This window comes from Cyprinodon tularosa, unplaced genomic scaffold, assembly GCF_016077235.1.
Source record: "Cyprinodon tularosa strain WSP-4 unplaced genomic scaffold, ASM1607723v1 ctg76, whole genome shotgun sequence".
Lineage (NCBI taxonomy): Eukaryota > Metazoa > Chordata > Actinopteri > Cyprinodontiformes > Cyprinodontidae > Cyprinodon > Cyprinodon tularosa.
In genome coordinates this window covers 705,014-730,627 of record NW_024039518.1, presented here as the reverse complement: position 1 = coordinate 730,627, position 25,614 = coordinate 705,014, and the positions used below count along the sequence as shown (strand labels likewise).

Below are 25,614 nucleotides of genomic sequence, written 5' to 3'. Positions count from 1 at the left end.
TCACTGCCTGAACCTACCAAAATTGAAAATATTAGTTTTATATTTTCTGCTTTAAACTTTCATTTCATTTGCAGAAATACCTGCTTAGCATATTTATTCACCTTTTATGAGGAACTAAAGCAGGGAAGTGTCTCAGAGTGTCTCAGTCCGTCAGCTCTGTCCTTGGATTGGATTCAGGATTGATTTTTCACTAATAGCGTCAGAACATTTAAACCGTTTGGGATTTACCAAACAATGATCTCTGCAGCTTACTGCTGCGTTTTACATGCATTTCCCTGTAAAGTCAAGCCTAACGTATCGTCCTCCAGGTCCGAAAGGCTCTGAAGCGGGCGGAGAAGGAGATGCAGTCCGAGCGCTCGGTCCCTGAGGCCCTGCAGAAATGGCTGCAGCTCACACACGAGGTGGAAGTCCAGTACTACAACATCAAGAAACAGAGCGCAGAGTTTCAACTTTATGTCGCCAAAGACGAGGTGATCTATCCGCTTTTAAACTGTCTCTGGCAGCACAGATGAAAGTCATTTTGAGCATCTGTATCTCATCAGTTCAAAGAGATTTTCTCCTAATTTGACAAACTAATCAGTTTATCTGCTGTGAAAGGTTTGCAACAGTCCTAATTCATTTGCATTTAATAGCATTGAGTCCCGACACAATGCTCAAGGCGCTTTACAGTCAATTCAATCCAGTTTGGTTAAAAACAAGTTATCTAAGGCAGTGTTTCCCAACTCGGGGTAAGTATACCCCTAGTGGTCCGCGAGTGTATTGCAAAGTGTACTTGAAAATATTTTATTTCTTAGGTTGTAAAGAAAAAAAATAGGGCTGGGATTTGTTTTTATGTATGTAAATTTGAGATGGAAAGCATAAAATTACAAAAGATAAATCCTCAAATTAAGATAGATAGATGGATATTCAATCTATAAAAAGGATCAAAAATGCAAAATTAGATAAAAAAATAAACTACTCATAAAAACCCAGTCCTTCAAGAGGTCTTAAAATGTCTAATGGCAGCCGGGACAAAAAATCTGCTTCTCACAGAGATCAATCTTTAAATAGTCTTTATTTCAGTTATTGTACGTTCCACTTTTGGACAATCATCAATATTTTTGACTGAGAGGGGTTACTCATGGTAAGACAAAATGCCCAAAAGGGTACACAAGTCTAAAAAGGTTGGGAACCACTAATCTAAGAAAACCCAGGAGGTTGAATTCAATTTCTAGAGGAGTAAGTTTCTTTTACTGGTCTGCTTAATCTCTTTCTCCTAATGTATCACTAACATTCCCTCGAGTTGAAGCTAACTGAACGGTGAACATAGCTATCAGGGTTTCCTGATCAGAGTTCATGGTTCTAGGAGCTACTTTTACTTCCTCAGGTCCTTAAAACAGCAAAACGGACCCAAATCATCACACCGCCGCTGTCTTATTCTGTTTGCTCCAATGTTTTAGTAAAATGCTGCAGTTCCAATTCTTCGCTCTGTTGCTCCTCTGGATATTTTCCCAGAAGTCTTTGGGTTATTTAAATCAACAGGAGTTTTGGTCTCAGTTCTCACATAAAAACTGCTTTTGCTCAGTTTCTTTCTCTCTATAGATCCATGAACACTGAAGGCATAAGGCACTAGGTTCAATGTAGCCCAAAAGGCTGAGTAAAGACACTACAAACTCTAGCGCATCTGTTGCTTCTAAATATGTTATATGTTATTGATGTCTGTCTAGTTCTATGATGATAAAACCTTCACCTCTGTAATGAGTCAAATCATATTCCAAAAAAAAATTCCGTCTATAACCATGTTGCTTTTAACAGCATTTTTTATTCTGTTCATCTTGTTTCTGTTATTTTGAGGGTTAACAGGTTTCTGCTGGTTGGGAATGAAATAAGTTGAAACCCAATAATTGCTTATTATTCTGAGTTGTTTATGGCAGCCTTTAGCCGCTGTAGAAAGGTCAGTAATTTGGTCTAAATGTGTTTCTTTTTTTCATTTCCTCTTGTTTCAGGCAGAGAAAATAAAAAAGAAAAGAGGTTCTGTGTTTGGAACCCTTCATGTTGCTCACAGCTCATCCCTGGATGAGGTGGACCACAAGATACTGGAAGCAAAGTAAGAGACACACCTACTTCCTGTGGGAAGTCTTCAATATATCTGATCAGGATCATTTATTGTAACCCAACTCTATCAGCAAAGCCTGAGGTTTGTTTGCGTAGATGCGAACAATGCAGATTAGTGGGGCCGAACAAAACCCTCTCTTCCTAAATCAAACATCCTACAGCTGTTCTGTAAAGGAGAACATTCCATCTCTAGACATCCAAATGTTTCCCAAAAATGTGAATTGAAAAGGGAAACTTTAGATTTTTAGATGTAAACAACTTAAACTCTCAAAACCCGCCCGTTTTACAGCGTTTACAAATAATAGCTCAGAATGCATGAAAGTTACACTGGTAAAATGTTTACCAATATAGACATGTTAGACATCATTTCTAGATTCTCCACAGTTCAACCTAGTTCATTTTATGAACATAGAGAGCACCAAAGCACAATTATAGCAGCATGTCGAAATGTAGCATGACAGATCAGCTACAACAAGCAAGAATGTCTTTATTACTCCTGTTCAAAGAAATACTTTTAGAGAGAATAAAAAAAAAAACAAAAAAAACTTTGAGACATGTTTGAACTGATGCAGCTTGGTCGTTTTACTCACCCAATTTTCATGTATATGTTCAGAAATTAGAAGGTGTTAGCTTTCAAATCATGTATCACACATGTAATGTGGGCTTACAGTTCCTCAGTTATTTACTTTTCCATTTGCGTATGCAAAATAGGCCAATTTCCTAGAAATTAGGTAAACATTAAGAGGTTAAAAAAGCACGTATCCTTTGAACCCCAGGTTGTTTCTAACATATCTGTAAAGTGCCTGGTTCTGTCATAAAACGGGACATATGGACCCAGTATTCAAGGTTAGACAGCCAGCAGGAAAGTTCAAAACGTTAATTAATACAAAAAGAAACAGACAGAACTGAAGCGCAGGGCTGTGGAACTGCAACCACAGTGACTGCAGGGGCGGGGCGCAACCCATCACTGATTCTGTAGGGAGAAACCCAGGTGACAGCAGAGGATTATCAGAGTGAGTCACTTACCTGGTTTAAAAGTTCAGTCCATTCTCTGCGTACAAGGCAGGATCCATCCGATGGACTGAGATCCAGGAGTCCTCAGCTCGACAAAGGGTTAGGATCCACACAGGAAAGGACAGAAACAGGGTTCCAGGAATCCACAGAGCGTTCAGGCTGGGTCCAGAAGCGTGCCCACACAGACACGCACAGATGCAGATAAGCACGCTCAGAAACAGACGAGCAGGCTCAGTGGTTGAGAGAACAGAGACGAGACGTTGTTACAGGATTTCTGCAGGACTTTAAACTGGTCTCCTCCTAGGAGCCATGCTTATGGGAATAAAACCGACTCTCACCGTGTTTCGAGCCAAAACCCTGAGGGCACCACGGAGAAGGGCCAGAACAGGATCAGAAGACGAGACAAACACGAAACTTCTCAACCCACTTCCCGCCAGGAACCAGGACATGAAAACACTAAAATTACCACAAAAAAACAAACAAATAGAAAACAAATAATGATCTGGCCCCGATCGCTCGGGCTGAACCGAATATAAAGGACTTAATGCAGGCGAATGAGATAAGTGATAATTGGAAAACCAGGAAGAGATAGGGGCAGGTTAGTGAAATGAACAATTAAGCTGAGCCATCAGGGCAGATCATTTTATTCACAGTGCCATGAGGTTTTGGCAGCTTTGGTGACACCTTTAAAGCCCTCTTGTTTCCCTTGTAGAAATACCAGTTTATGGTCCATTTAACCACCAACCACTGGTTTGCAAATTAGACCATGCCTTCTGAATGAGGTTATTTAGAGATCTTTTGATTTCCAGGTTCAAAGAATGGCTCAGTTCTTCAAACAGCAAAGGAAAAGACAGGGAAACATGAAAGTGGAGTGTTCAGATTGGCTCCTTGATAGGCTTAGGGTTCAGTATTAGAAGGACGGATCTGTGCCACAAAAACAAAACAACCTCTTCCTCTTTAGTGCATCTTAGAGTGGAATCTTTGCTGATTTTTGTGCTAAGGGCTCCTCCTCCTCATTCAGCTCTGCCGTTTTTTGTATCTTTGCAGGAAAAGTCTGTCAGAAGTGACAGCATGCCTGAGGGAGCGGCTCCACCGCTGGCACCAGATAGAGAAGCTCTGCGGTTTCCCCGTCGTCAATAATTCAGGTCTGCCGAGCCTGACGGCCAGCCTCTACTCAGACCACAGCTGGGTGGTCATGCCCCGCGTCTCTGTCCCTCCGTACCCCATCGCGGGCGGGGTTGACGACCTGGACGAGGACACGCCTCCCATCATTCCACAGTTCTCCAGTGAGAACGCCTCCATTTATTTAATATTATCTCAGCTATATCCACAACCACCTCCAATCTTTTGATTTTTTGTTTGTAATTCACCAGCAGCCACATTGATCCGGCCGCCGCTGACCCGCAACAGCAGCCTGTGCCGCTCCCGTCGAAGCGTCCTGAGCCAGCAGTCCTCACTGATGTCCCCGGACCCGGACCTGCTATCCATGGCCGGCTCGTCCCTCTCCTATCGCCCCGACGCAGACGAAGAACAGTTAATGTTCAGCGTGGATAGGAGGGGGTATGTAGCGGTGGCCAGAACGGCGTGGAATGGTTTTACAGTTTGGACTAACAGGTGTTTGATTCAGACACGGGGGGTCACAGAGTTTGATCATCGATCTGGTTTCTACTCCAGTTTCCTCTGAAAGATGAACTAAATTAATAAAACAGCTCGGTTATTATCCTCCTGTCAGCATTATCTACTAATCTAAGCCTGCAAGGTTCAATCAGCTCATTATTTATTTATTTTCTCAAACAGATTTTACCAAAATTTAAAGATTTACGTACATTTATTAAATATATAAAAAAAAAAAATCAACATTTACTTAAAAAAAAAAAGTAATTTTAACACAAATCTTAATGAAATAAAATTGACTTGGTGCATATTCATTTGTACAATAAAGCTTATTTCTAAAAGAAAATGTTATTTTTGAAAGAAGCAAAGGTGATGTCATTTTAAACTGAAGATTGGAGAAAAAAAATATAATAGATAGTACAATAAATAAAAGATACACATTTTAAAAATTATTTCAACAGGAAGAATATAATTTTACTGTCAAATATTGTTTTGTTTGGTAATCAGATGGAGAAAAAAAATGTCTCTCAAAAACTTATTTCTCTGTCAAAACCTTAGTCTTTGATCTCGATTCAGGATTTTTCTCCTGAATCCGAATTTGGATCAGTTAACCGTGCCGAGCTTGGATCATTTAACCGTGCCGAATTTGGATCAGTTAACCGTGCTGAGCTTGGATCAGTTTAACCGTGCCGAGCTTGGATCATTTAAACGTGCCGAGCTTGGATCAGTTTAACCGTGCCGAGCTTGGATCATTTAAACGTGCCGAGCTTGGATCTTTTAACCGTGCCGAATTTGGATCAGTTAACCGTGCTGAGCTTGGATCATTTAACTGTGCCGAGCTTGGATCTTTTAACCGTGCCGAATTTGGATCAGTTAACCGTGCTGAGCTTGGATCAGTTTAACCGTGCCGAGCTTGGATCATTTAAACGTGCCGTGCTTGGATCAGTTTAACCGTGCCGAGCTTGGATCATTTAAACGTGCCGAGCTTGGATCAGTTTAACCGTGCCGAGCTTGGATCGTTTAACCGTGCCGAGCTTGGATCATTTAACTGTGCCGAGCTTGGATCATTTAACCGTGCCGAGCTTGGATCATTTAACTGTGCCGAGCTTGGATCGTTTAACCGTGCCGAGCTTGGATCATTTAACCGTGCCGAGCTTGAATCGGTTAACCGTGCCGAGCTTGAATCGGTTAACCGTGCCAAGCTTGGATCGTTTAACCATGCCGAGCTTGGATCGTTTAACCGTGCCGAGTTGGGGTTCCTTACGACCATTCACACATCACACTAGCACGGTTCCTTCCCTCCTAGTGGTGATCTATGGTACTACTGCTCTCTAGAAGTAAATAAGCAAACCAACATGGCGGCACCCGTAACATTCAGGAACTTTGCGGAGAGTCAGGCAAAAAAGGCAGCCTTTGGCGAATTTAGCTGACAGAGTCAGCTTTTGGGAATACGAAAAACGATGGTCTAAGGCTACGTTCACACTGCAGGCCTTAATGCTCAATTCCGATTTTTTTGTGAAATCGGATTTTTTTGCGTGTCCGTTCACACTTCCAAGTATATGCGACTTGTATATGATCTACTGTGTGAACTGAAAGCGTTCAACCGAAGTGTCCCGCATGCGCACTCGAGGACGCGATGACGTCACATGTAGCAAGCGTCCTCAGTGTTTGCGGAAGTAAACATGACTCGTAATACCGCAGCGTATATTGCGTTCTTTAAGTTCTTCTCCAACAGGAGCAGGCACATTACGAACGAAATCTTTTTAAGAAGATCAAAAAGAAAGAGAGCCAGGTTCCGGTAAGACCCTTCGAGTTTGATCTGAATCGAGCTATCTTTCCAAATATGAATTAAGTCAGCAACCTCACTTTCTCTTCATTGACTGCTCTCTGTGTTATCTTCCGCCATGGTTGTTAGTTTTTCCCGCCTCCGCTTAGTAGGACGCAGATTAGTAACGTTTAGTAACATTTGTCAAGTATCAATGACGTGTAGGTCGGATGAATGTGACCTGGCCGTACAGACACAGGTCGCATTTGAAAAGATCAGATTCATATCGGATTCAGGACCACATATCCAAGTGGCCTGGGTCGCATTTGAAAAAATCCGATCTGTGTCGTTCAGACTGTCATAAAAAGAACAGATACAGGTCACATATGGGCAAAAAAATCGGAATTGGGTCACTTCAGGCTGCAGTGTGAACGTAGCCTAATTAGGGTTCACAGACGCAGGAAGCGACAGATGCTGAGGTTCATCACACTGCTAAGCAGAATCATTCATTGGAATCGTGTGGCATGGTAGGGAAGCTAGTATTTTAATGAATGTCTGAAGTTTCATAGTTACGGAGGCTGACTGTAAGGAGGCAACGCGGTCTGCTCATGCGATCTGTTATCTGAGAACCGAGTCTGAACTGAACCGCGCCGAGCCCTACTGATGAACTAGTATCATGTTAGTGCGGTTCGGTTGTGTCAGGCACAGTCCGGATCAGTTTGCTTGTCATTTACACTTAACAGTTATCTCGGTTAAGGTGCAGGAACCGATTTTGTCACGGTTTGGTAGGAACGTTCAAGTTGGGCCGTGCTTCGCCTGGAATGTGGACCATAGCTTAATGCTGTACTGTGTTTCTAAGTGTTTTAATGTCTATTTTCCACCTAATGTCACCAACCAGCAGCTATTCTGTTGAGACTGGCCAATAGGAACACAGGTCGATCCATGACACGTTTTTCACATTTAAAAAATCCTGAATCGACAGCAAAGACTTAGGTTTTTTTTTAAGACAGACGAGAAAAAAAAATTGTTGAGAAAGAACTCTATTTTTAAAAGGAATTTTTTTCACAAAAACATTACAAAATTAAGAACTATTTAAGATTACAATTATATTTTAAGAGAGATTCTTTCCCCTGGAGATAATTTTCCAAATTTTAATTTATCTTTTATTTATCCTATCACTAAATATTTTCTCTTAAAGATTTTTCTTCAGCATGAAATAGCATCAGTTTTTGCTACCAGTGGGATTTTTTTTCCCCCTCTCCAATATATTTATTTTAATTTCCAATATTTTTCCCTATAAGGTCTCCTTTTTTTCTTGATTTTTAATGAAAGCACAAAAATAGCTGTATAATTGTTAGGCAATTTAAACAGTAAACTTTATGTATTTTACATCTAATTGCTATTTATTTTGAGCAACTATACTTTATTATTACTAAATACATAAACCTGAAAGTTTTTCATTTTAAATAAATATGGTATTTTAAATCATTTATAGTTTATTTAATATGTTTTAGGTGTATGAATTATCTTAAAAATAATTAATGGGAATTTGGTGTGTAATAAAAATACAGGAATGTTAACTTTTAGGTGAAATAATCAGAAACAGTGCTGCTCAACATGTAGAATATAAAAATAATTTACAATTAACCTTTCTGACAACATGAAGCAGGCTAAATCATTCTTAGACAGAAAAAATGCAGGAAAAGATGAAAAAAAATCAAAGACATTTATTAGTTTGGAAATGTTTCCACGAAAAGTCTTTATTTTGGGTTTGGATGAATTATTGTCATTGATAACTAATGGGGCGACAGTTTAAAGCGTGACTTCTACAGCAGGACAGAATATTTATTGGAGGTAAAGGAGCTCTAGCCCGACCTTAACAGAGTAGTTATGTTTACTCACATTTATTCTGAATGCTTTATAGCAGCTGTGCAGCTTCGATTAGCTTCAGAGGCATTTAGTTTATGACCCCAATTGGTCATGAAACTACTCTTTTTCTATTAATACACAGAAATCCTAACTTCACTCATTTTTTCTCAAATTTTACCTGGAAAAATGAGGATAGATCTTTTACAGATACTTTAATTTTAATGATTTTTTGTTCTTAAAGTTGTTTCAGGCTGTAAACAGCTTTAATGTGTGTATATTGTAAGATTTATTAACATTAATTTGTACATAGGTTGTGTTTCTTTCAGTGATATGACCCCGATCTTTTGCTCCTCTCCATCAGAGAAGCGGCTCAGGACGGCAGCTCCGACACAGACTCCCTCAGCTCCTCCATGGGCCGCAAGCAGCTGCACTCCCCCTGCGCTCCTGGACAGGACACCCCGTACCGTCGGATCTCCCGCGAGGAGATGCTGCTGCTGGGCCAGAGCAGCCCGGAGCGCCCCGGTTCCACCCACACCACCAGCAGTAGCAGCAGCAGCAGTCTCAGGGACTCCACGCCTCCTCCCATGCCTCCCACGCCGGCCGCCACCCCCTCCAGCCCCCCTTCTACCTCCCCCTCCCCTGCCATGGAGCACCACCCGTTTGCACAGAAAGGCTCGCCCGATCTCACCTGCATCTTGCCCGAGTCCCAAAGCATGCCGCTCTCGCAGGGAGGTGCCGCTTCTCCCACAGGGAAGGGCGTCTACAACGGCATCCTGGAGAAGTCCTACAGCTTCGGCCAGCTGCCGGCCAGCATGCTGCCCAACGTGGGGCGCCAGCCGTCCCTCACCTCGCTGGACTCGGAGGGCCGGAGCGTGGGGAGAGATTACAAGCTCCACAGCACCTCCTCCCAGGACTCCTGCGACAACGGAGAGAAAAACAAGCGCTCCTCTAAACTCAAAAGCCTATTTAAGAAGAAAAAATAAAATAAAAAACATTCAGAGCGAGAGTGGCGGCAAGAGAGAAAACGTAACTAATAAGAGTTTTATCAGTCGTTTGTCACTGGAAGATAAAACATTTCTTTTTCTCTCCTGGTTTTGCTCCTCGAAGATGGAATGTAGTTCAGCCTGGGTGCCGTCAAACGCCCCTCAGCCTGGTAGCCTTATTTTTCAATAATCCCTTTGTATTTAGTTCTCACAGAGAAAACCCGCACAGGTCAAGGAAGGAGCCGAGGGAAGCTTAAATTCTGCTGGTCTTCTTCTTTATTTTAATTTTTATTTTAGTTTAAACCAAAAAAAGCCTCTCTTAAAGGGTCTAAAGGTGCAGTCTGTACATTTTAGTTTCCAGCTCACAGTGTAGTGTTTCACTGAAGACGTGTAGTGCGGACGAACTCGTTTACTTGACTCATTTCATTCATTCAGATTCAGAAGAAAAAAGAGAATAATCTTGCTAAAATGTTGTTGCACTACTGCTTTCTTTCTTTTCGTGGTGGATTTGGGAGAGAGGCGCCGCTCGTGGAGCGACGCGTTTGAATCAAGATGTCGACGTGAAGAGGGGATGCATGAGCGGTCGCCGTGGAAACGCCAAAACGATCCGATGTGCCCTCAGTGCCACTCTTTATGGATGTCTCAACATAAATATATAAATGGAAAATATATATATATATATATATATAAACTGTTTTCACATGATGTTCTTAAAGGTGATTTTAATAGATTTTTAAATTTTAGGCTTTCACTGCAGACTGAAGCCACAACAGTCACTTTATCTGTGTTCATGTCGCCCTTTATTACTTGATTACCTGCATCCTGTAGCCATACAGTTACAAACATCTACATTCTTTGTGTTTTTTTCTTAAAAAAAAAAAAAAACAAGAAATCCTGCACTTGTTGCCAACATAATCACGTTTTGTGTAAATTGGCTCAAACGAGTTGGAAAACTATAGATTTATTACTAAGAGTGATGTATCTTATTCATGTATTTTGGGGTTAATTTTGATTGTTTTTAGCTTACAGCTAAAGAAAACTCCAACTTATGAGTATTTTGAAATGTTTTCAAAAGTGTGGAATTGTTTAGTCTTATTTAAGTTGAAGAGAGAGTTTAATTTTCTATAAGATGATACTATTTTTATTTGTTACATAGTCCATAAATAAAAGATTTACAGATACAAAAAAAAAACATTTTTATTTTGTTTTATTAAATTGATTTAAATGTGAACACATGCCACATTAAAAAGTAAACAAAAAATAGTTATTTTACCGTTTTGGGACCTGTTTGTGACCTTTGGTGCCTTTTTTTAAAGGTAAGAGTCGATACTTTGTTTTCCATTTTGGCATCATACATGAAAACAAATTTATGTTCAGATTCATTGATGTTGATGCAGATAAAAAAAAAATAAGAGAGGAAGAGAATGACATCAGTCCTCCCGTCCCCCCCGTTGAATGAGAAATTGATGGCTATGATGAGCATGGTGTTGTTTTATGCTCTGGTTAACAAAAACAAAAAACAGTTTTTATGTTTTTTTTTATTTAAATATCCATTATTTTTCGAAAATAGTTGAATGAAATGAAAATTTGTGGGAATCCTGTTTCCATCAGTTTTTCCTTCCACTCAACTTCCCATTAATCTACTTGAACGCAGCACTCTCTGGAGATCATTCTTCCTTTTTATCCTATGTTAAACTAAATGTTTTTTTTTTTAAGTTGTATTTATGGGTTTTCTTTAGCTGTAAGACTTTATAATCAAACTGAACAGATGTGGTCATGTGAGATTTATTACTCTGTTTAATGAATTTATATGAGTTTCACTCTTTGAACTGAATCACTACATTTTGAAAGGCCTGTATAACCACATGATTTGTCGGGAAAAGCTGCAGCCAATCAAAAAGCAAAGCAACCAGATCCACCCAGCTGTTTGACTAAAAAAAAAACAACAACAAAACAATCTGCTGCAACGTCAAGCTGTTGATCCAGATGTGAATGATGCACCATGATCCTGCCTCTCCCCCACCTTCCGATCTCCCCCCCCTCCCCCTCTAAGCTCGACCCACGCAATACAGTTCTGCTCGTCACCTTCGGGCTCGCAAACCGAGCGCACTGATGTCAAGAGCTTCACACTGTGATTACTGGCTGTTTCATCCCAGCTCTAGCTGTCACCATGGCGATTTGACCATGTGAAGGTGCTAGAGCAGAATCTAGGAGGCCGATGAGATGAAAATCCGATGGCCTGTTTGAAAAATAGGAAGAAATAAACTTAAAAAATGTTGTTGACAAGTGGAGCACAGAATGAAGGGGATGCAGGACAGGTGCTGTAAGATGATGTGAATGTTTACGGAGAAGAAGGAGGGAGGGGAGGGGTCAGAACATTTTGTGTGTGTGGATATTTGTATACTGTAGAAGAATTAATAAAAAAAAAAAAAAAAAAAAGGAAGCAACCAAGGTGATTCAGAGTCATGTTTATTGGAGTAAATGAATGCCATACATGGCAAGCCGTTTTAACATAAATTCTGTTTCATAATTCTGTTTCCATAATTACGTTCCAGATATCTTAAAATTTTGACTATCCCGAATGGTAAGTTAAGATATATGTATTAACATTACGATTAGGAAGAATAATAATTCGAGATATCTTAAATTACATTTAGACTAGTCAAAAATCCTTCCAAGATATCTCAAATTATGACACCGGATTCGTCATTTAAAGCGTCACATATCGGTAATTCATATGTTAAAAAGGCTTGCCAGATATGTAGGGGTGCTGATAATAACGGTAAATGGAGCTGATTTCACTTTTCGTCCTGTGGATTAAACTGACAGTAAGGAATTTTTTAGGAATGATCCTTCTGGAAGCCCATTAAAAAGATCATCACACATTTTGACTAGTCAGAATGTCAATTTAAGATCTATTTAATGGAAAAGCTGTATAATTCAAGATATCTTTAATTCATTTAGAGATATCTTAAAAGAAATTTCGCATAGTCGAAATTACAATTTAATATATTTTTTTATTTGCTTAGCCAAATCTTTATTTGCTTTTAAGATATCAATAATTTAGTTTTCACTAGTCAAAACTTCATATCTCCTATCCTAAAATACATTTAAGATATCATGAATTATGGTGGCATTTGAGATATCTTTTATTAGAATTATGACTACTCAAAACTAAAATCGAGATATCTTGAAATTACTTTATGACTAGTCGTAATTTAATCGTAGATATCTGAAATGTGTATTTCAGATAGTCAGTAATGCATTCTAGATATCTTAAATTGACATCTCCATACAAGTTAATGGTAAATCTGACGTCATTTCGACTGGTCAGAATGTAATTAGAAATATCTCGAATAGGTATTTAGACTAGTCGAAATATATTTAGAGATATCTTAAATCTCTAAAAAGTCTAGTCATAAAACAATTTGAGATATCTTGAATGTAAACAGAATTTATGTTAAAACGGCTTGCCATACAACGGATGAATCTTTTACTTCCGTCGGAAACAAAAACAGTAGTTTGTTTTGTTAAAAATGAAGTGAGCCAAAGAGCCACTTGGACTTTTGAACAATTACGATTTAGCCTATTAAAAGTTGAGCCTATCTGAATATGACCGAGGCTAAAAGTGGAGAAACTAAGATTTTATATCAGTACTAAAATGAAACTGCATATATTTTAGACATTTATTTGCCTGCATATATCTTAATTAGACATTTATTTGGAATTATGTCTTTAATACAGCGGACCCTGTTGGCCCTTATCTAGAACCGCCTATTACGCATATCAAATTCTTAAGCCTGGAAGACATGAAAGTAGAATTTAACTTTATGTCAGAGGACAATAATGGTGAAAATTCATGACAGAAAGCAAGAAGGCAGACAGTTGAAGACAATGTAACCAAAATGTATATCAATGCGTCCCTCCTTGGCTCAGATGTGAGTTTAAAAAGAAAAGAAAATTTTTTTTTTATAGTAAATAGTCCAATGAAAAAAGAACAAAGTCTGGAAAAAATGACTGAGACAATAGCTGGGAGACCTAACAAACCAGCACGCTCCCTGGAAAATTGAAGCGCTATAAGTACACTCCTTTTCAGTTGGTAAACATTGTGATATATTTCTGTGGTGAGGCAGAGCTGGAGGAAGAAGGAGTCCACTGGTAGCCCACATGGTTTTGATTTTGAGAAATCATAATATAATCCATACCAATGAAACCCAAGCATTTTTTAGGATATTTTCTGTCCAGTCTGTTCATTGTATAGCATTTAACCCCAGCTGACGCCGGTTTTGTGTGTGGCATTGGCAGCAGATGTACCATAAAATAAAAAATGACCTTTAGTCCATCAATTCTGGCAAACAACAACACCACATCATTTTGTAGCGGACTCTGTGCTGGTTCTTATTGACCACCTCCAGTTATCGGTTTATTTTACTTCCAGCTAACGTTCTGACATTGGCAGGAAAAAGGTCTATATGATGAGCCCACCCTGTTAATCAATACCTTTATGAAAGACTGCTTGTGGCAAAATCTTAAATAAAAAACATGTAATGTGGTAACATTTAGATGGATGTATTGTTTCTATAAACCAGAATACTTTATCGCAGTGGATCCTCGAGGGCCGCTGTCCTGCAGGTTTTAGAGGTTTCTCTGCTCCAGCACAGCTGATTGTAATTGAAAGCTTATAAACAGGCTTTTGCTCAGCTGTAGTCATCATAATCAGCTGTGCTAAAGCAGGGAAACCTCTAAAACCTGCAGGACAGCGTCCCTTGAGGACCGACTTTGGGGATGCCTGCTTTATCGGATATACATGCATTAGTTCTATAATACATAATAGCAATGAATACAACAGTAAAAGTCACAGTTTGCAAGTAGTCTGAATGTAGCTGCTTTGCATTAATTTAGCTTTATGCGATGTCTTCTTACTCAAACACTAAACTACCACTTTGTTTTCACAGAAATGTCTTTAATCCTAAAAGATACTGCTAAACCTCTGGTGGTTCTTGGAAGGTTCAAGCTTATTGCATTTAATTATTAATAATAGTAATTAATTGATACTACCTTAAATTGTATTGATCTCACATTGACTAAATTTACCTCTGCATTCAACCCATCCCCTTGGAGAGCAGTGGGCTGCTATCGTGGCGCGTCTGGTGCAATTGTGGCGTTAAGGGTCTTGCTCAGAGACCCAGAGTGGCAGTCTGTGGAAGTGAGGCTTGGACTCAGAACCTGAAGAATCCAAGCTCTATGCCCTAACCACTAGGCTGCCGCTCCCCTTATTACTGCTAAACATCCTACAGGAACATAAAGATCAGTTTTTTAAATATTGTACTGACAGGATAACCTAATGATTAAGGTAAAGGTAAAACACATTTTAGTTAAACATATGCTTACTAACTTGCAATAGTTCCACATGATCTGGCTGCTGACTCCCTGCTCATGTTTAAGGTCCAAGCTGTGGCATGAAGATTGTATTTCTACCTCTTAATGTTTTTTAAGGTTATGTAAGCTTTCATTGCTCTACATGTTTCCAGTTGTTTCATAATCCTAAGACATTATGACCATATTTGGTCTTCATTAATTCTCCTTAGTAAAAGTGAAAGTGGTTGTTTCTTAAAAGCAGGCCTGCATATAGAGCAGGGGTCACCAACCTTTTTAAGGCTGAGGGTCACTTCAAGGGTACCGAGACTTAGGAAGTGCGACCATTACTGACCCATGAGCTGCAAGGGTTAGCGTTAGCCTAAACTTTGTTCATTATCAACATATTTTTATTGTTTCTGTTAATTTCTAAGTTTATTTAGACATTGTCATTTTGAAATCTCTATAAATTATTAAAAAGAAGAGCAACAGAATAAAATAAAATTTCAAACTTAGCCCACTGGTGGGTTGTTCTTTATTTAGAAGACTCTGAGGGCCCCCCATGTGGTCCTTGAGGGCACCTTGGTGCCCATGGGCACCGTGTTGGTGACCCCTGATATATCATTTCCAGTTAAATATGTTGTTGTGGAATTACTTGGCGGTTATGTTTATTTTTTTTTCCGAACACAGGGTCATCCAATTATGATTCCTTTTTTAAAGGTGTGGCTGAAAAAAGATCTTTATGTGGAGAAAGTGTTTTAATATTTCTATCAGCTTTATAAAAACACTAGAAATTATTATTCAGTTAAGTTTATAATTTCTTTGTTCCTCTTTTTTGTGTTCTTTCCATTATTTAGTTTATTTCTTACCAAATATGTTCTTTTAAACAGGAAAGTCCAAATATAACTTTTTAAAAATAAATGAAGCACTTATCTGTGTGCTTCTGTAGAAAATCCAACGCATATTTCCTGACTGACATCCAGCTGAGCTGCCGGTTTGTTTCACCACAGAAAACAGCCCCACAGACCACCCTTCCGAAACCAGCATCCTCCACCAGCAGAGCACAAGTGGGAGGATAAAATATCCCTCTGACACCCCATTTGTCTTTTGAAGGGAGGGTTAAACCGTGAAACACAGAAGAAAGGCACACATGATTGCTTTATCAATATGAAGAGAACGTGATGAAACTTGTGTTGATGGTTCATCAATTTGGGCACACCAGGAGAGGAGAGGAAACGTCTGCTGGTGATGAATGTTGTTGGGGAGTCTGTGTAAACCAAGCAGCACCCAAACCAACTGCTGAGCCTCTCCCCTGCTGGAGGTGCAGTACCAGCAGTGGCCACATGGTGTCAGCAAAGCACCACAGAATTCACCAATGAATCACCCACTGAAATCTACTGGGTGGTGGTACTTGTAGGGATTACAGTAGTGAATCAGACACTGGGCAGCTAAATATATATAGATATATATATCTATATATATTTAGCTGCCCATTTTTAATTCAGTATCGCAACACAAAATAAAATTTACAATGATTACCTCAGCAGTTAGATACGGTTCAAAAATATTTCAATCAATAAACCCCCAGACACTGAAAGAGTAACTTCTAAATGTGACTGGATAAAAGGGATTGTCTGGTACGCTGGGGCTACTGATCAATATCTTTTATACATAAAAATCACCCAGCCAAGTTTGTTTGTGTTAGGTATTCAAAATCACTATTACTGTTTGCAAAATGGCTTCATTTGAGACCATGCAAGAGAGGTGGAATGGTTTTGTGACATAGTTTAAAGACAAAAAAAAACCATAGATTGAACTATCTGTTTATCCATTCTCTATCAGAAAATGGTTAAAAACAAACAGAAAATGCTGTTAAGAGGGTAAATTTGAAAATTAGGATATAATATGCAGTCCCATTTATTCTAACCTCTGAATTTAGATGATTTAATTACACAGTGCTGTGCTTTACTCATTAAATTGAATTATTAAAAAATACTTTCTATCTTACTGAGCACCGTCTGTTGCTGCTCCCTGAAAACATCAAAACAAACAAGCCAACACCCTTAAGAATCTGTTTAAGAGCTTGGAAGCTGTTCTGATTGATTAATACATGGATGAGCTGTGGTTATCCATTCCTAGAACAAGGTTTAGTCAGTGTGGAATATGATGGTTTACTGTTTTCTAACTCATCATTGTTCACAAATCAAACTTAAACTTTTGCATGAATAAAAAGTAAAATAAACAACCCCTACCTTTTTGCATCATAGCATTGTTAGTTCCAGTTTATACTGTGACATTGCAATCTTAAACCCCAACAAACATCCTGTTCTGCAGCAGCTTATTTCACATGGATCTGATTGTAGAAAAGTACATTTAAAGCTGCTGCATTCAGCCGCACAATGTTCCATATTTTCCCCAGACTTTTTCTTGTTTATGTTTTTTTTTTTTTTCCTATCCTCACAGGAGCTTTTGCAGGTTGGGGGACGCGTTGCTGATATTTATGGCCCCCTGAACAGCACTGCAGTGTGGTAATTGGCCCCACAATGACGCTAATGCTCAGACTGAGGAGCTGTGTGAGGTGGCAGAAAGTGATGCAACGCCGTAAGATGGCAGATCCTTTCCTTAATGAGTGGTGGTTTGCAAAAAAAAAAAAAAAAAACAGTAAATGAGCAGACAGACACACCATTTTTAAAAACCCACATAAATGTAAAGTGAATGTGTGACAATAAAGCTTTTAGCCAAGCTGCCGCTGCCATTTCTCCCTATTCAGTCTCCTTTCTCCTTTTTTTATCCCCTATAACTCAGGCCCCTCTACTTTCTCGTTTGGATCCCATTCCTTTGCAGCGTAATGGGTTTATTAGTGTGGTTAATGCACTGTGACCTACTGGGTGCTCGCCGTCTACCTTTTTCATCTACGGGAAAAAAGGACTGTTTTTTTCTTTTTTTTTTTTTCTTTTTAAGGACCAGCAGAACAGGATTGAGGTGTACAAGCAAAACACATAAAAAAAAAAACAACCATTTTAGAAGCCAAATCATAACTGAGTTAAATAAAACAGACAGAAAACTAGAAAAGTAAAGTATTGTTTTGCAAGTTATGAAAAAGGGGAATAAGAAGTAGGAATGCTGAAACACTGATTGACTCATTTCAGCCTTTATTTAGAAAAACTGGAGACTGAAAGGAAGCTGAATAGAAAAAAAAAAACAACAAAGCAGGTTTATTTTAACCAGAGATGGTTTGTTATAATAAAATTTTCTGCAAATTAAAGCAGTCAATTCATAATATGAGGAGACATTCATGTTCAATTGTTTGCTACGACTAAACTACCTGTCAAAAAACAGAAAGAAAAATCTTATAATAAATGTGCCAGCTTTAATTCTGTAATGCTACTCATCACAGCTCATCATCTGTTTCCCTAGAAAAAAAAAAAATATTAAAACAACTCTGTCAATCAAATATGAAATACCTTAAATAGATGAAAAGTTCTCTATGAGCACACAATTTTTTTTCTTACCCCGTAAAACTGGTTTTGGTCCATTTACAGTTCTCTCATAGGCAACAATCTTCTACGTTCATCTGAAATAACAAGATAAGGAGTCATTTATTATAAATAAAGCATTATAACATTATGATTAAAAACTCTTGCTATTCCTCCTTAAAAAAGCAGGTTGTTTTTTTTGTTTTATTTATTTTAGCTGTCCAGCAAACGCTAAAATCAATTCAGGTGTTTTATATCCATAAAAGAGAAATTAGCAATTATTGAGCATAACTCCAAACACCAAATGGCAGCGAAGTTTGGTAACGCTTTCTTTTACAGTTCACCAATAACAATTACTTGGTAACAAGAAAAACTTTATTTGGTAATAACCCCCAAAATTAAGGTATATATATATATACATATATATATATATATATATATAGTTTTTGCTAAACGCCTTTTATAACTAAACTATATTTACCTGCATATTATTACAATTGTATGTTGCTATATAACAATGAAGACTTTTGGTGGGTAATTACCATTAGGTTACAACACAACAGTTTCTATTATTGGCCACCACTTACAAACACTTTACAAAGTAAATTGTAACTTGTGATCAGGTTAATAAATCATTAAATAACTGAACTCAAGTTAAATATAAATAAGAGTTTAGTTAAGAAAATTGGCTGTGGGTGAAATGACTGAGTTACTGGTAATAACGGTGTGACATCTGAGAAGTCCGACTTTAGATTGTCGGCCTAAAATTTGAAGCACAGCATTTACCAAAATTCTCCATAAAATGTTTCTTGTTATCTAGTAATATAATGTTATTTGCTAAGGTATTACCATGTTTATACATAGTTATTGATGTACTGTAAAAGAAAGATCTGCATTAACCTGTGTTAGACGAAGTGTACGGTGTTTTTATTTTTATTTTTTCACTTAACAATGAACTGCTTTCTAAAACAAAATCCAATAAAGTTGTTGAGCAAAGCAGGTTGGCTTAAAACGTTTTACTCACATTGAGTGAAAAAGCTACTGAAGAACTGAGTAAGTCATCATAACATGTGGTTTGACATCAAAATGCTGAATTCTGATAAGGTAAACACTATAATGCAATAACTTAAACCATCAATGTAATTATAAATTGACCCATTTAAGACAAACCTTTTTCCAAAAGAGCCATATTTTCCCACAAAAAACCATAAAATCAGTCCTTACAGTGGTATCCATAGAATAGAATTACTCCTTACTCTATATTAGCTTTGCATCCCAATACCAAGGTAGGTTCAGCAGATATAAAGTTAGACTCAAAATCCTTCCCATACATGTTTCCCCTTCCTCTTTGTACATAGCAGTTTAGTTGAGTTTCACTAGTTTTTAGTAAAAAGTTTTTAACTGAAATATGTTTGACTTGGAGCTGAATGATTTTTCTTAATAAACTCTTATATTTTGAACAGAAGTTATGGTGAATTTATTCCATGTATGTGCAGAATGATCTGTTTGACCATGATTTGAGCTTGATTCACACTTTCATTTGTTGTTCTAAGACATAGCCAATAGGGCGTGTGTCCGTATACAATATATGACAGTTAGAATAATATCTGATTAAATAAGATATTTACCTCCCCTCACAAAAATTACAATGCCTTTTTCAGCCCAACCCATTTGACTAACACTAGAAACCAGTTACCTGCACATAAGTTCATAGGTTGGGTTGAAATGCTTGTTGCTTCTAAAAAACAGGACCATAATAAGATTTATCCTTAAAAAATCTATATAAAAGGATAGAAATGAAAGAAAAATATCCGATTTCCACATAAAAAAGGAAGTGTTATCTATCTCATCCACTTGCTGTCGGTGGTCTACATCAATATCCCTAACATATTGTTGGTTTAAGATGTTGGTAATTCTATGAGAGCAACATCTACAGCACAATTTGTTCTCTTTCCTTTATGAAAGCAGAGAGTCTGAGATCTCATCTCCATTTTCTAGCAAACATAGATCTGATTGAAACTGCCTCCCAAAATAATTTGATGACACTTAAATGCTGCATGCACCTTTTGATCAAACGCTGATGATTTTCATTTGTTGGCCCCCAAAGCAGCTGAAACAGATCAAAGCCCCTTAAAGACATCTTTGTTTGGGTCTTGAGATTTGGAAGCATGATTGAATGGGTGTAATTAAGCAGATCTTAATTAGAATGACAGAGATCATCATCATCAGATAAGCCTCGGTTCTCCCCACCTAGAAGAGTTTTTTCTTATTTAACATACACGGTTTTTTATATAGCTCCCCGGATTTATGCTCTCTGGAACTTCTGCAACAACTCGTAGCGACAAAGGTGGGGCGGTTTTATTAAAGACAATTTTCGGGATCATGAATAATTCGCAGCATATGGTGAATTCATTTTCTATCCTCCGCAGAAAATACTGTTTGAGCAGTTGGGAGTCAGACAGTTATTACCTGAAAGTGTGTCCGCAAAAACAATTAGGTATTTTATGATGGGGGTAACAAGTGAAACGCAGCCTTAATTCACTTGTGCAAGCCAATTTAAAGTGTATTACAAAACATAAAGAAACTTTATGAAAAATCATAAGTCACTGCTATTAAAAACGCTGCATTAAGGTGGAAGATTCATTAGCCTGAACATAAAGGAATCTAAAAATGGAGGAACAGCTCCACTAACAGTAATCCTGACATTTTTCCACTTGATTTAAATCTCTTTTTTTAATCAGTGTTATTACTTTTAAATGTGCCAAAAGGATAGCGCAACATGAGCAAGGTCAAGGCGTCATGCCACGGGGTGTCCAAGTTCATCCCTTCAAGAAAACCGCAATAGGAGAAAGTTGAAGACTAAAAATGATCATTGTTAATTATTACCCTTCAGCAACGCAGCAAAAGCAGCGGGGAATGAAAAAAAAGAAAAAAAGAAAAAGGTGGAGATCTTAGAATGCAAATGGGATGGATTTTTTTTTTTCGAGGGCAGGAAACGTGCAAATCTAGACAGTACTAAAATAAACAACCCCTTCTGACCTTGTGTTCATTTTAAATAGATTTGTAATGCACCTTTCTGACATAATGACACACACACACACACACACACATATATATATACACTATATTGCCAAAAGTATTTGCTCACCTGCCTTGACTCACATATGAGCTTAAGTGACATCCCGTTCCTAATCCATAGGGTTCAATATGACGTCGGTCCACCCTTTGCAGCTAGAACAGCTTCAACTCTTCTGGGAAGGCTGTCCACAAGGTTTAGGAGTGTGTTTATGGGAATTTTTGACCATTCTTCCAGAAGCGCATTTGTGAGGTCGCACACTGATGTTGGACGAGAAGGCCTGGCTCTCAGTCTCCGCTCTAATTCATCCCAAAGGTGTTCTATCGGGTTGAGGTCAGGACTCTGTGCAGGCCAGTCAAGTTCATCCACACCAGACTCTGTCATCCATGTCTTTATGGACCTTGCTTTGTGCACTGGTGCACAGTCATGTTGGAAGAGGAAGGGGCCAGCTCCAAACTGTTCCCACAAAGTTGGGAGCATGGAATTGTCCAAAATGTCTTGGTATGCTGAAGCATTCAGAGTTCCTTTCACTGGAACTAAGGGGCCAAGCCCAGCTCCTGAAAAACAACCCCACACCATAATCCCCCCTCCACCAAACTTTACACTTGGCACAATGCAGTCAGACAAGTACCGTTCTCCTGGCAACCGCCAAACCCAGACCCGTCCATCAGATTGCCAGATGGAGAAGCGCGATTCGTCACTCCAGAGAACGCGTCTCCACTGCTCTAGAGTCCAGTGGCGGCGTGCTTTACACCACCGCATCCGACGCTTTGCATTGCACTTGGTGATGTATGGCTTGGATGCAGCTGCTCGACCATGGAAACCCATTCCATGAAGCTCTCTGCGCACTGTTCTTGAGCTAATCTGAAGGCCACATGAAGTTTGGAGGTCTGTAGTGATTGACTCTGCAGAAAGTTGGCGACCTCTTCGCACTATGCGCGTCAGCATCCGCTGACCCCGCTCCGTCAGTTTACGTGGCCTACCACTTCGTGGCTGAGTTGCTGTCGTTCCCAAACACTTCCATTTTCTTATAATACAGCTGACAGTTGACTGTGGAATATTTAGGAGCGAGGAAATTTCACGACTGGATTTGTTGCACAGGTGGCATCCTATCACAGTTCCACGCTGGAATTCACTGAGCTCCTGAGAGCGACCCATTCTTTCACAAATGTTTGTAAAAACAGTCTGCATGCCTAGGTGCTTGAATTTATACACCTGTGGCCATGGAAGTGATTGGAACACCTGATTCCAATAATTTGGATGGGTGAGCAAATACTTTTGGCAATATAGTGTATATATATATATATATATATACATATCCCACCGTATATGGAGTAAAGATAGAAAGTAAACAGTACAATGGCATAATTTCACATCTCTCTCTGTGTGGTGCATGAAGTTGTTCCCATTTTGCCGCCCTGAGTCGCCCCAACTACCCTTTATTCAATACTGATGTTATCCTCAAATCTGCAAAAATGAATGAGTTTATAAAGCTACGGTCTTCTACTCAAAAATTGGGGTTCTCAAACATTTTATTACATCACTACCTCCTAAGTAAATATGGTTTTCTAAGTGACATAATGCTGAGAGACATTTCGAAACAATAATATAACATGAACTGGAAAGTGGATGAGTTAAAAAGGATCTGCAGGTCTAAATGCAGAGATGAATGAGGCAGAGATTATTTCTTGTAGATTTAATGAAGAAAAACTGAGGCAAACATTCAAAAACACAAGAATACTGAAAACCAAAAACCAGCAAACATCAGGGAAAATGTGGGGAGCCAGAGACTAGGAAGCAACTAACAACAACAAGGAACCAGCACTAAAGAGCTGCACAGGGAGAGTATACTGTATATGGGGGACACCATGAAGACTGGGGTACTCAGCTGATACGGAGCAGGTGTGGATGGAAGAGACTAGAAGGGAAGTAGGGGAAAGGCCACAGGCACAAGGGGGCAATAGAGAGTAACTAAAGGGTGGCTTAAATGAACAGAAAACGGAAAATAAACTAAAGATCACAAAACAGAATTACTAATAACTGAAAACTAAAATGTGAATCCAAAAATGTTTGGAATTTTTTATATTCCAAACAAGTTAGAAGACAATGAGGGTAATTTTGGTATCTTAAAGGATTTCTCTCTTTGAAATATGCTGAGGATCACAACCCTGTTTAACGAACAAACGATGTGTTAGCTTTTGCTTACTCAAATGTTGCATAAAATTTAGCTTCAAAAACTGAATGAGATCTACCTTTTCTTCCAAAAGTCAGACATTTCCTGTGTAAAGAAAAGTCATATATGTTTTGTTTTGGAATGAATTTAATTTTAGCCATTTATGGAAACACAAAAGAATTGGGTAAGTCCTCCTGCTGAGAACCCTGAGAGTGAATGTTTTAATCCACCAAAAAAGAAAAGTTGGTAAAGAAATAATTTTTAATAAACAAAAAAAAAAAAGAAATTTGCTTGAAAGAAGTAATCTATACAACCAGAGCAACATAGACACACATCAGTCCTCAGCTAATAGCTAGATGGCTAATAACAGCTTAAGCAGAGTCAGCAGCCAGACCATTTGGGCCATTTCTGAGGTATTGATTGTGCTGAACCATGAGGTTTATGCAGGTTAACTTTTAAAGTCTTCTGATGTCTGTGGATCACATTACAGATGAATTAAATAACCACCTCTGCAAAACGCTTCTCATGCCTGCTTTAGCCATGATTATTCTCCACAACAGCAACTTGCAGTTTTTCTTAGTAAGTGAGCCAAATGAATGATAGATGATATTATTATATATCGCTTAGACTTCCCTTTTAACTACCACATGTCAACAAATTGAACTGACTTCTTAGATCTAAAGAACAATCAGTGATAGAGGACGCCTTCAAATGGATCATTTGCTTCCATTCACAGCAGCTCTGTAAACTACTGCACAACTCTGTTTTTTTTTATTTTATTTTTTTGCTCTTCCAGAGATAAGGGTGCGCTGACCTCTGTGTGCTTTGGTTCTGAGAACCCACAGAGAAACGAAAGGTTTACCAGCTTTTTCAATATTTTATATTTACCACTGTTTGCCTCAAAGATCTTTAGAATCCCAAGTAGGACAGAGGTTTGTTTCCAATCGAACTACTCTCAGTCTACAGTTTTGGACTTCCTCCTTGTTATGGGAAAAAGCCAAATATAAGCTTGCATCCTTTACAGCTCTTTGCAATTACTACTTTCATCTTGGATTGTGAATCTGTCGAGCTTTGAGGCTGGAATTTAACATCTTGTTCTGAGCAACTCTGGCAACCTTCTTCAGCTCCCTGGTGCCCAGTTGTTTTTACATATTAGTCAGCGTCAGATATGGAAATCAAGATAACCGGCGGGAGGTTTAAGACTAAACACAACTGGAAAAGAAACCTGGTGAAAAAAATTATATGTTTGGAAAAAAAAAAAATATCTGTCTAGACTCAGAAAAACTACCAGAATGGAGTAAAAATATAAAAACTTAACTTATATTCTTTGCCTTTATAATTGTCGCCTGTCTTTTAATTTCTGATTAAATTTGCTGTGTGCTCTAACTTTACACCACTGTTTAATTTAAGGGTCCTTATATAGGAAAAGCTTTTCTTTTCTCATGATGTAATACTGACTGCTGGTGATTTAAAAAAAATAAAAAAAATGACAGACTTCAGCATAAAGTGACATAAATGCCTTTTCTGAACGCCACATTGACTGTAACGCTTTACCCCATAACTACCATTAAACTGAGCCATGATTGTAGTATTTTTGCCTGTCACATGAAATTATATTCCATGAGCCATGAGCTACATAAAAACACTCAATCAAGTATCAAAAAGCGACTTCCAACAAGGCGGTTTGGCCATTCTAAGAGGTGTCAAGTTTTTTTTCCAGTGCAATTACCGTGTTGTTACTGTCAACATGGTGTCAGAAGGCATGATGAAGTCCAAACAGAGTCAGAGCTGAGCCATGTCGAGGTCTAAGAGATTTGACAGCACCTATTAGATTAACATGGACGCTTCCACTCAGACAGAAGCTCAGAGTGGCCATGAAAAGTGCCAGAGGACAGCGTCTGGATGAATTCATTGGAGGAGTTGCCTTCTTCTGAGCGTTTTGATCAAATTAGAGGAGGGGTCGCTGGACTATTTTGTGACACAGAGGAAGTTCTGATTCAGTTTGACCCAATAAAGCTTAAAGTGCTTCAGTTAAAGAGAACTGCTCGTCAGGTAGTGCCAAACATTTTGAAAAGTATCTCTACCTCTGATTCTTTAGCTTGTGGGTTAGAACATTCTTTAAATCTGTAATTATAATCGATAAACACATTCGGAACAATACCACGTTCTCAAAAAAAACACAAAAAAAAAGGTTT

The 25,614-nt window shown here is 38.5% G+C and overlaps 1 protein-coding gene across 4 annotated transcripts in view; it reads left to right on the top strand.

Moving 5' to 3' along the window:
• The window catches only part of stim2b (stromal interaction molecule 2b), a 75,234-nt gene extending 63,456 nt beyond the window's left edge, over nt 1–11,778 (top strand). Inside the window, exons 8-12 of one of the 4 annotated variants that reach the window (XM_038270335.1) lie at nt 309–470; nt 1,986–2,086; nt 4,156–4,394; nt 4,485–4,722; nt 8,718–11,778. In XM_038270335.1, the coding sequence (XP_038126263.1) occupies nt 309–470; nt 1,986–2,086; nt 4,156–4,394; nt 4,485–4,722; nt 8,718–9,339 (1,362 nt within the window). In that variant the 3' untranslated portion in view covers nt 9,340–11,778. Of the gene's footprint in view, nt 1–308; nt 471–1,985; nt 2,087–4,155; nt 4,395–4,481; nt 4,723–8,717 lie in introns of all 4 variants that reach the window. The other 3 variants (XM_038270334.1, XM_038270337.1, XM_038270336.1) reach the window with 3 other exon arrangements.
• Nucleotides 11,779–25,614: the final 13,836 nt, after the last annotated feature.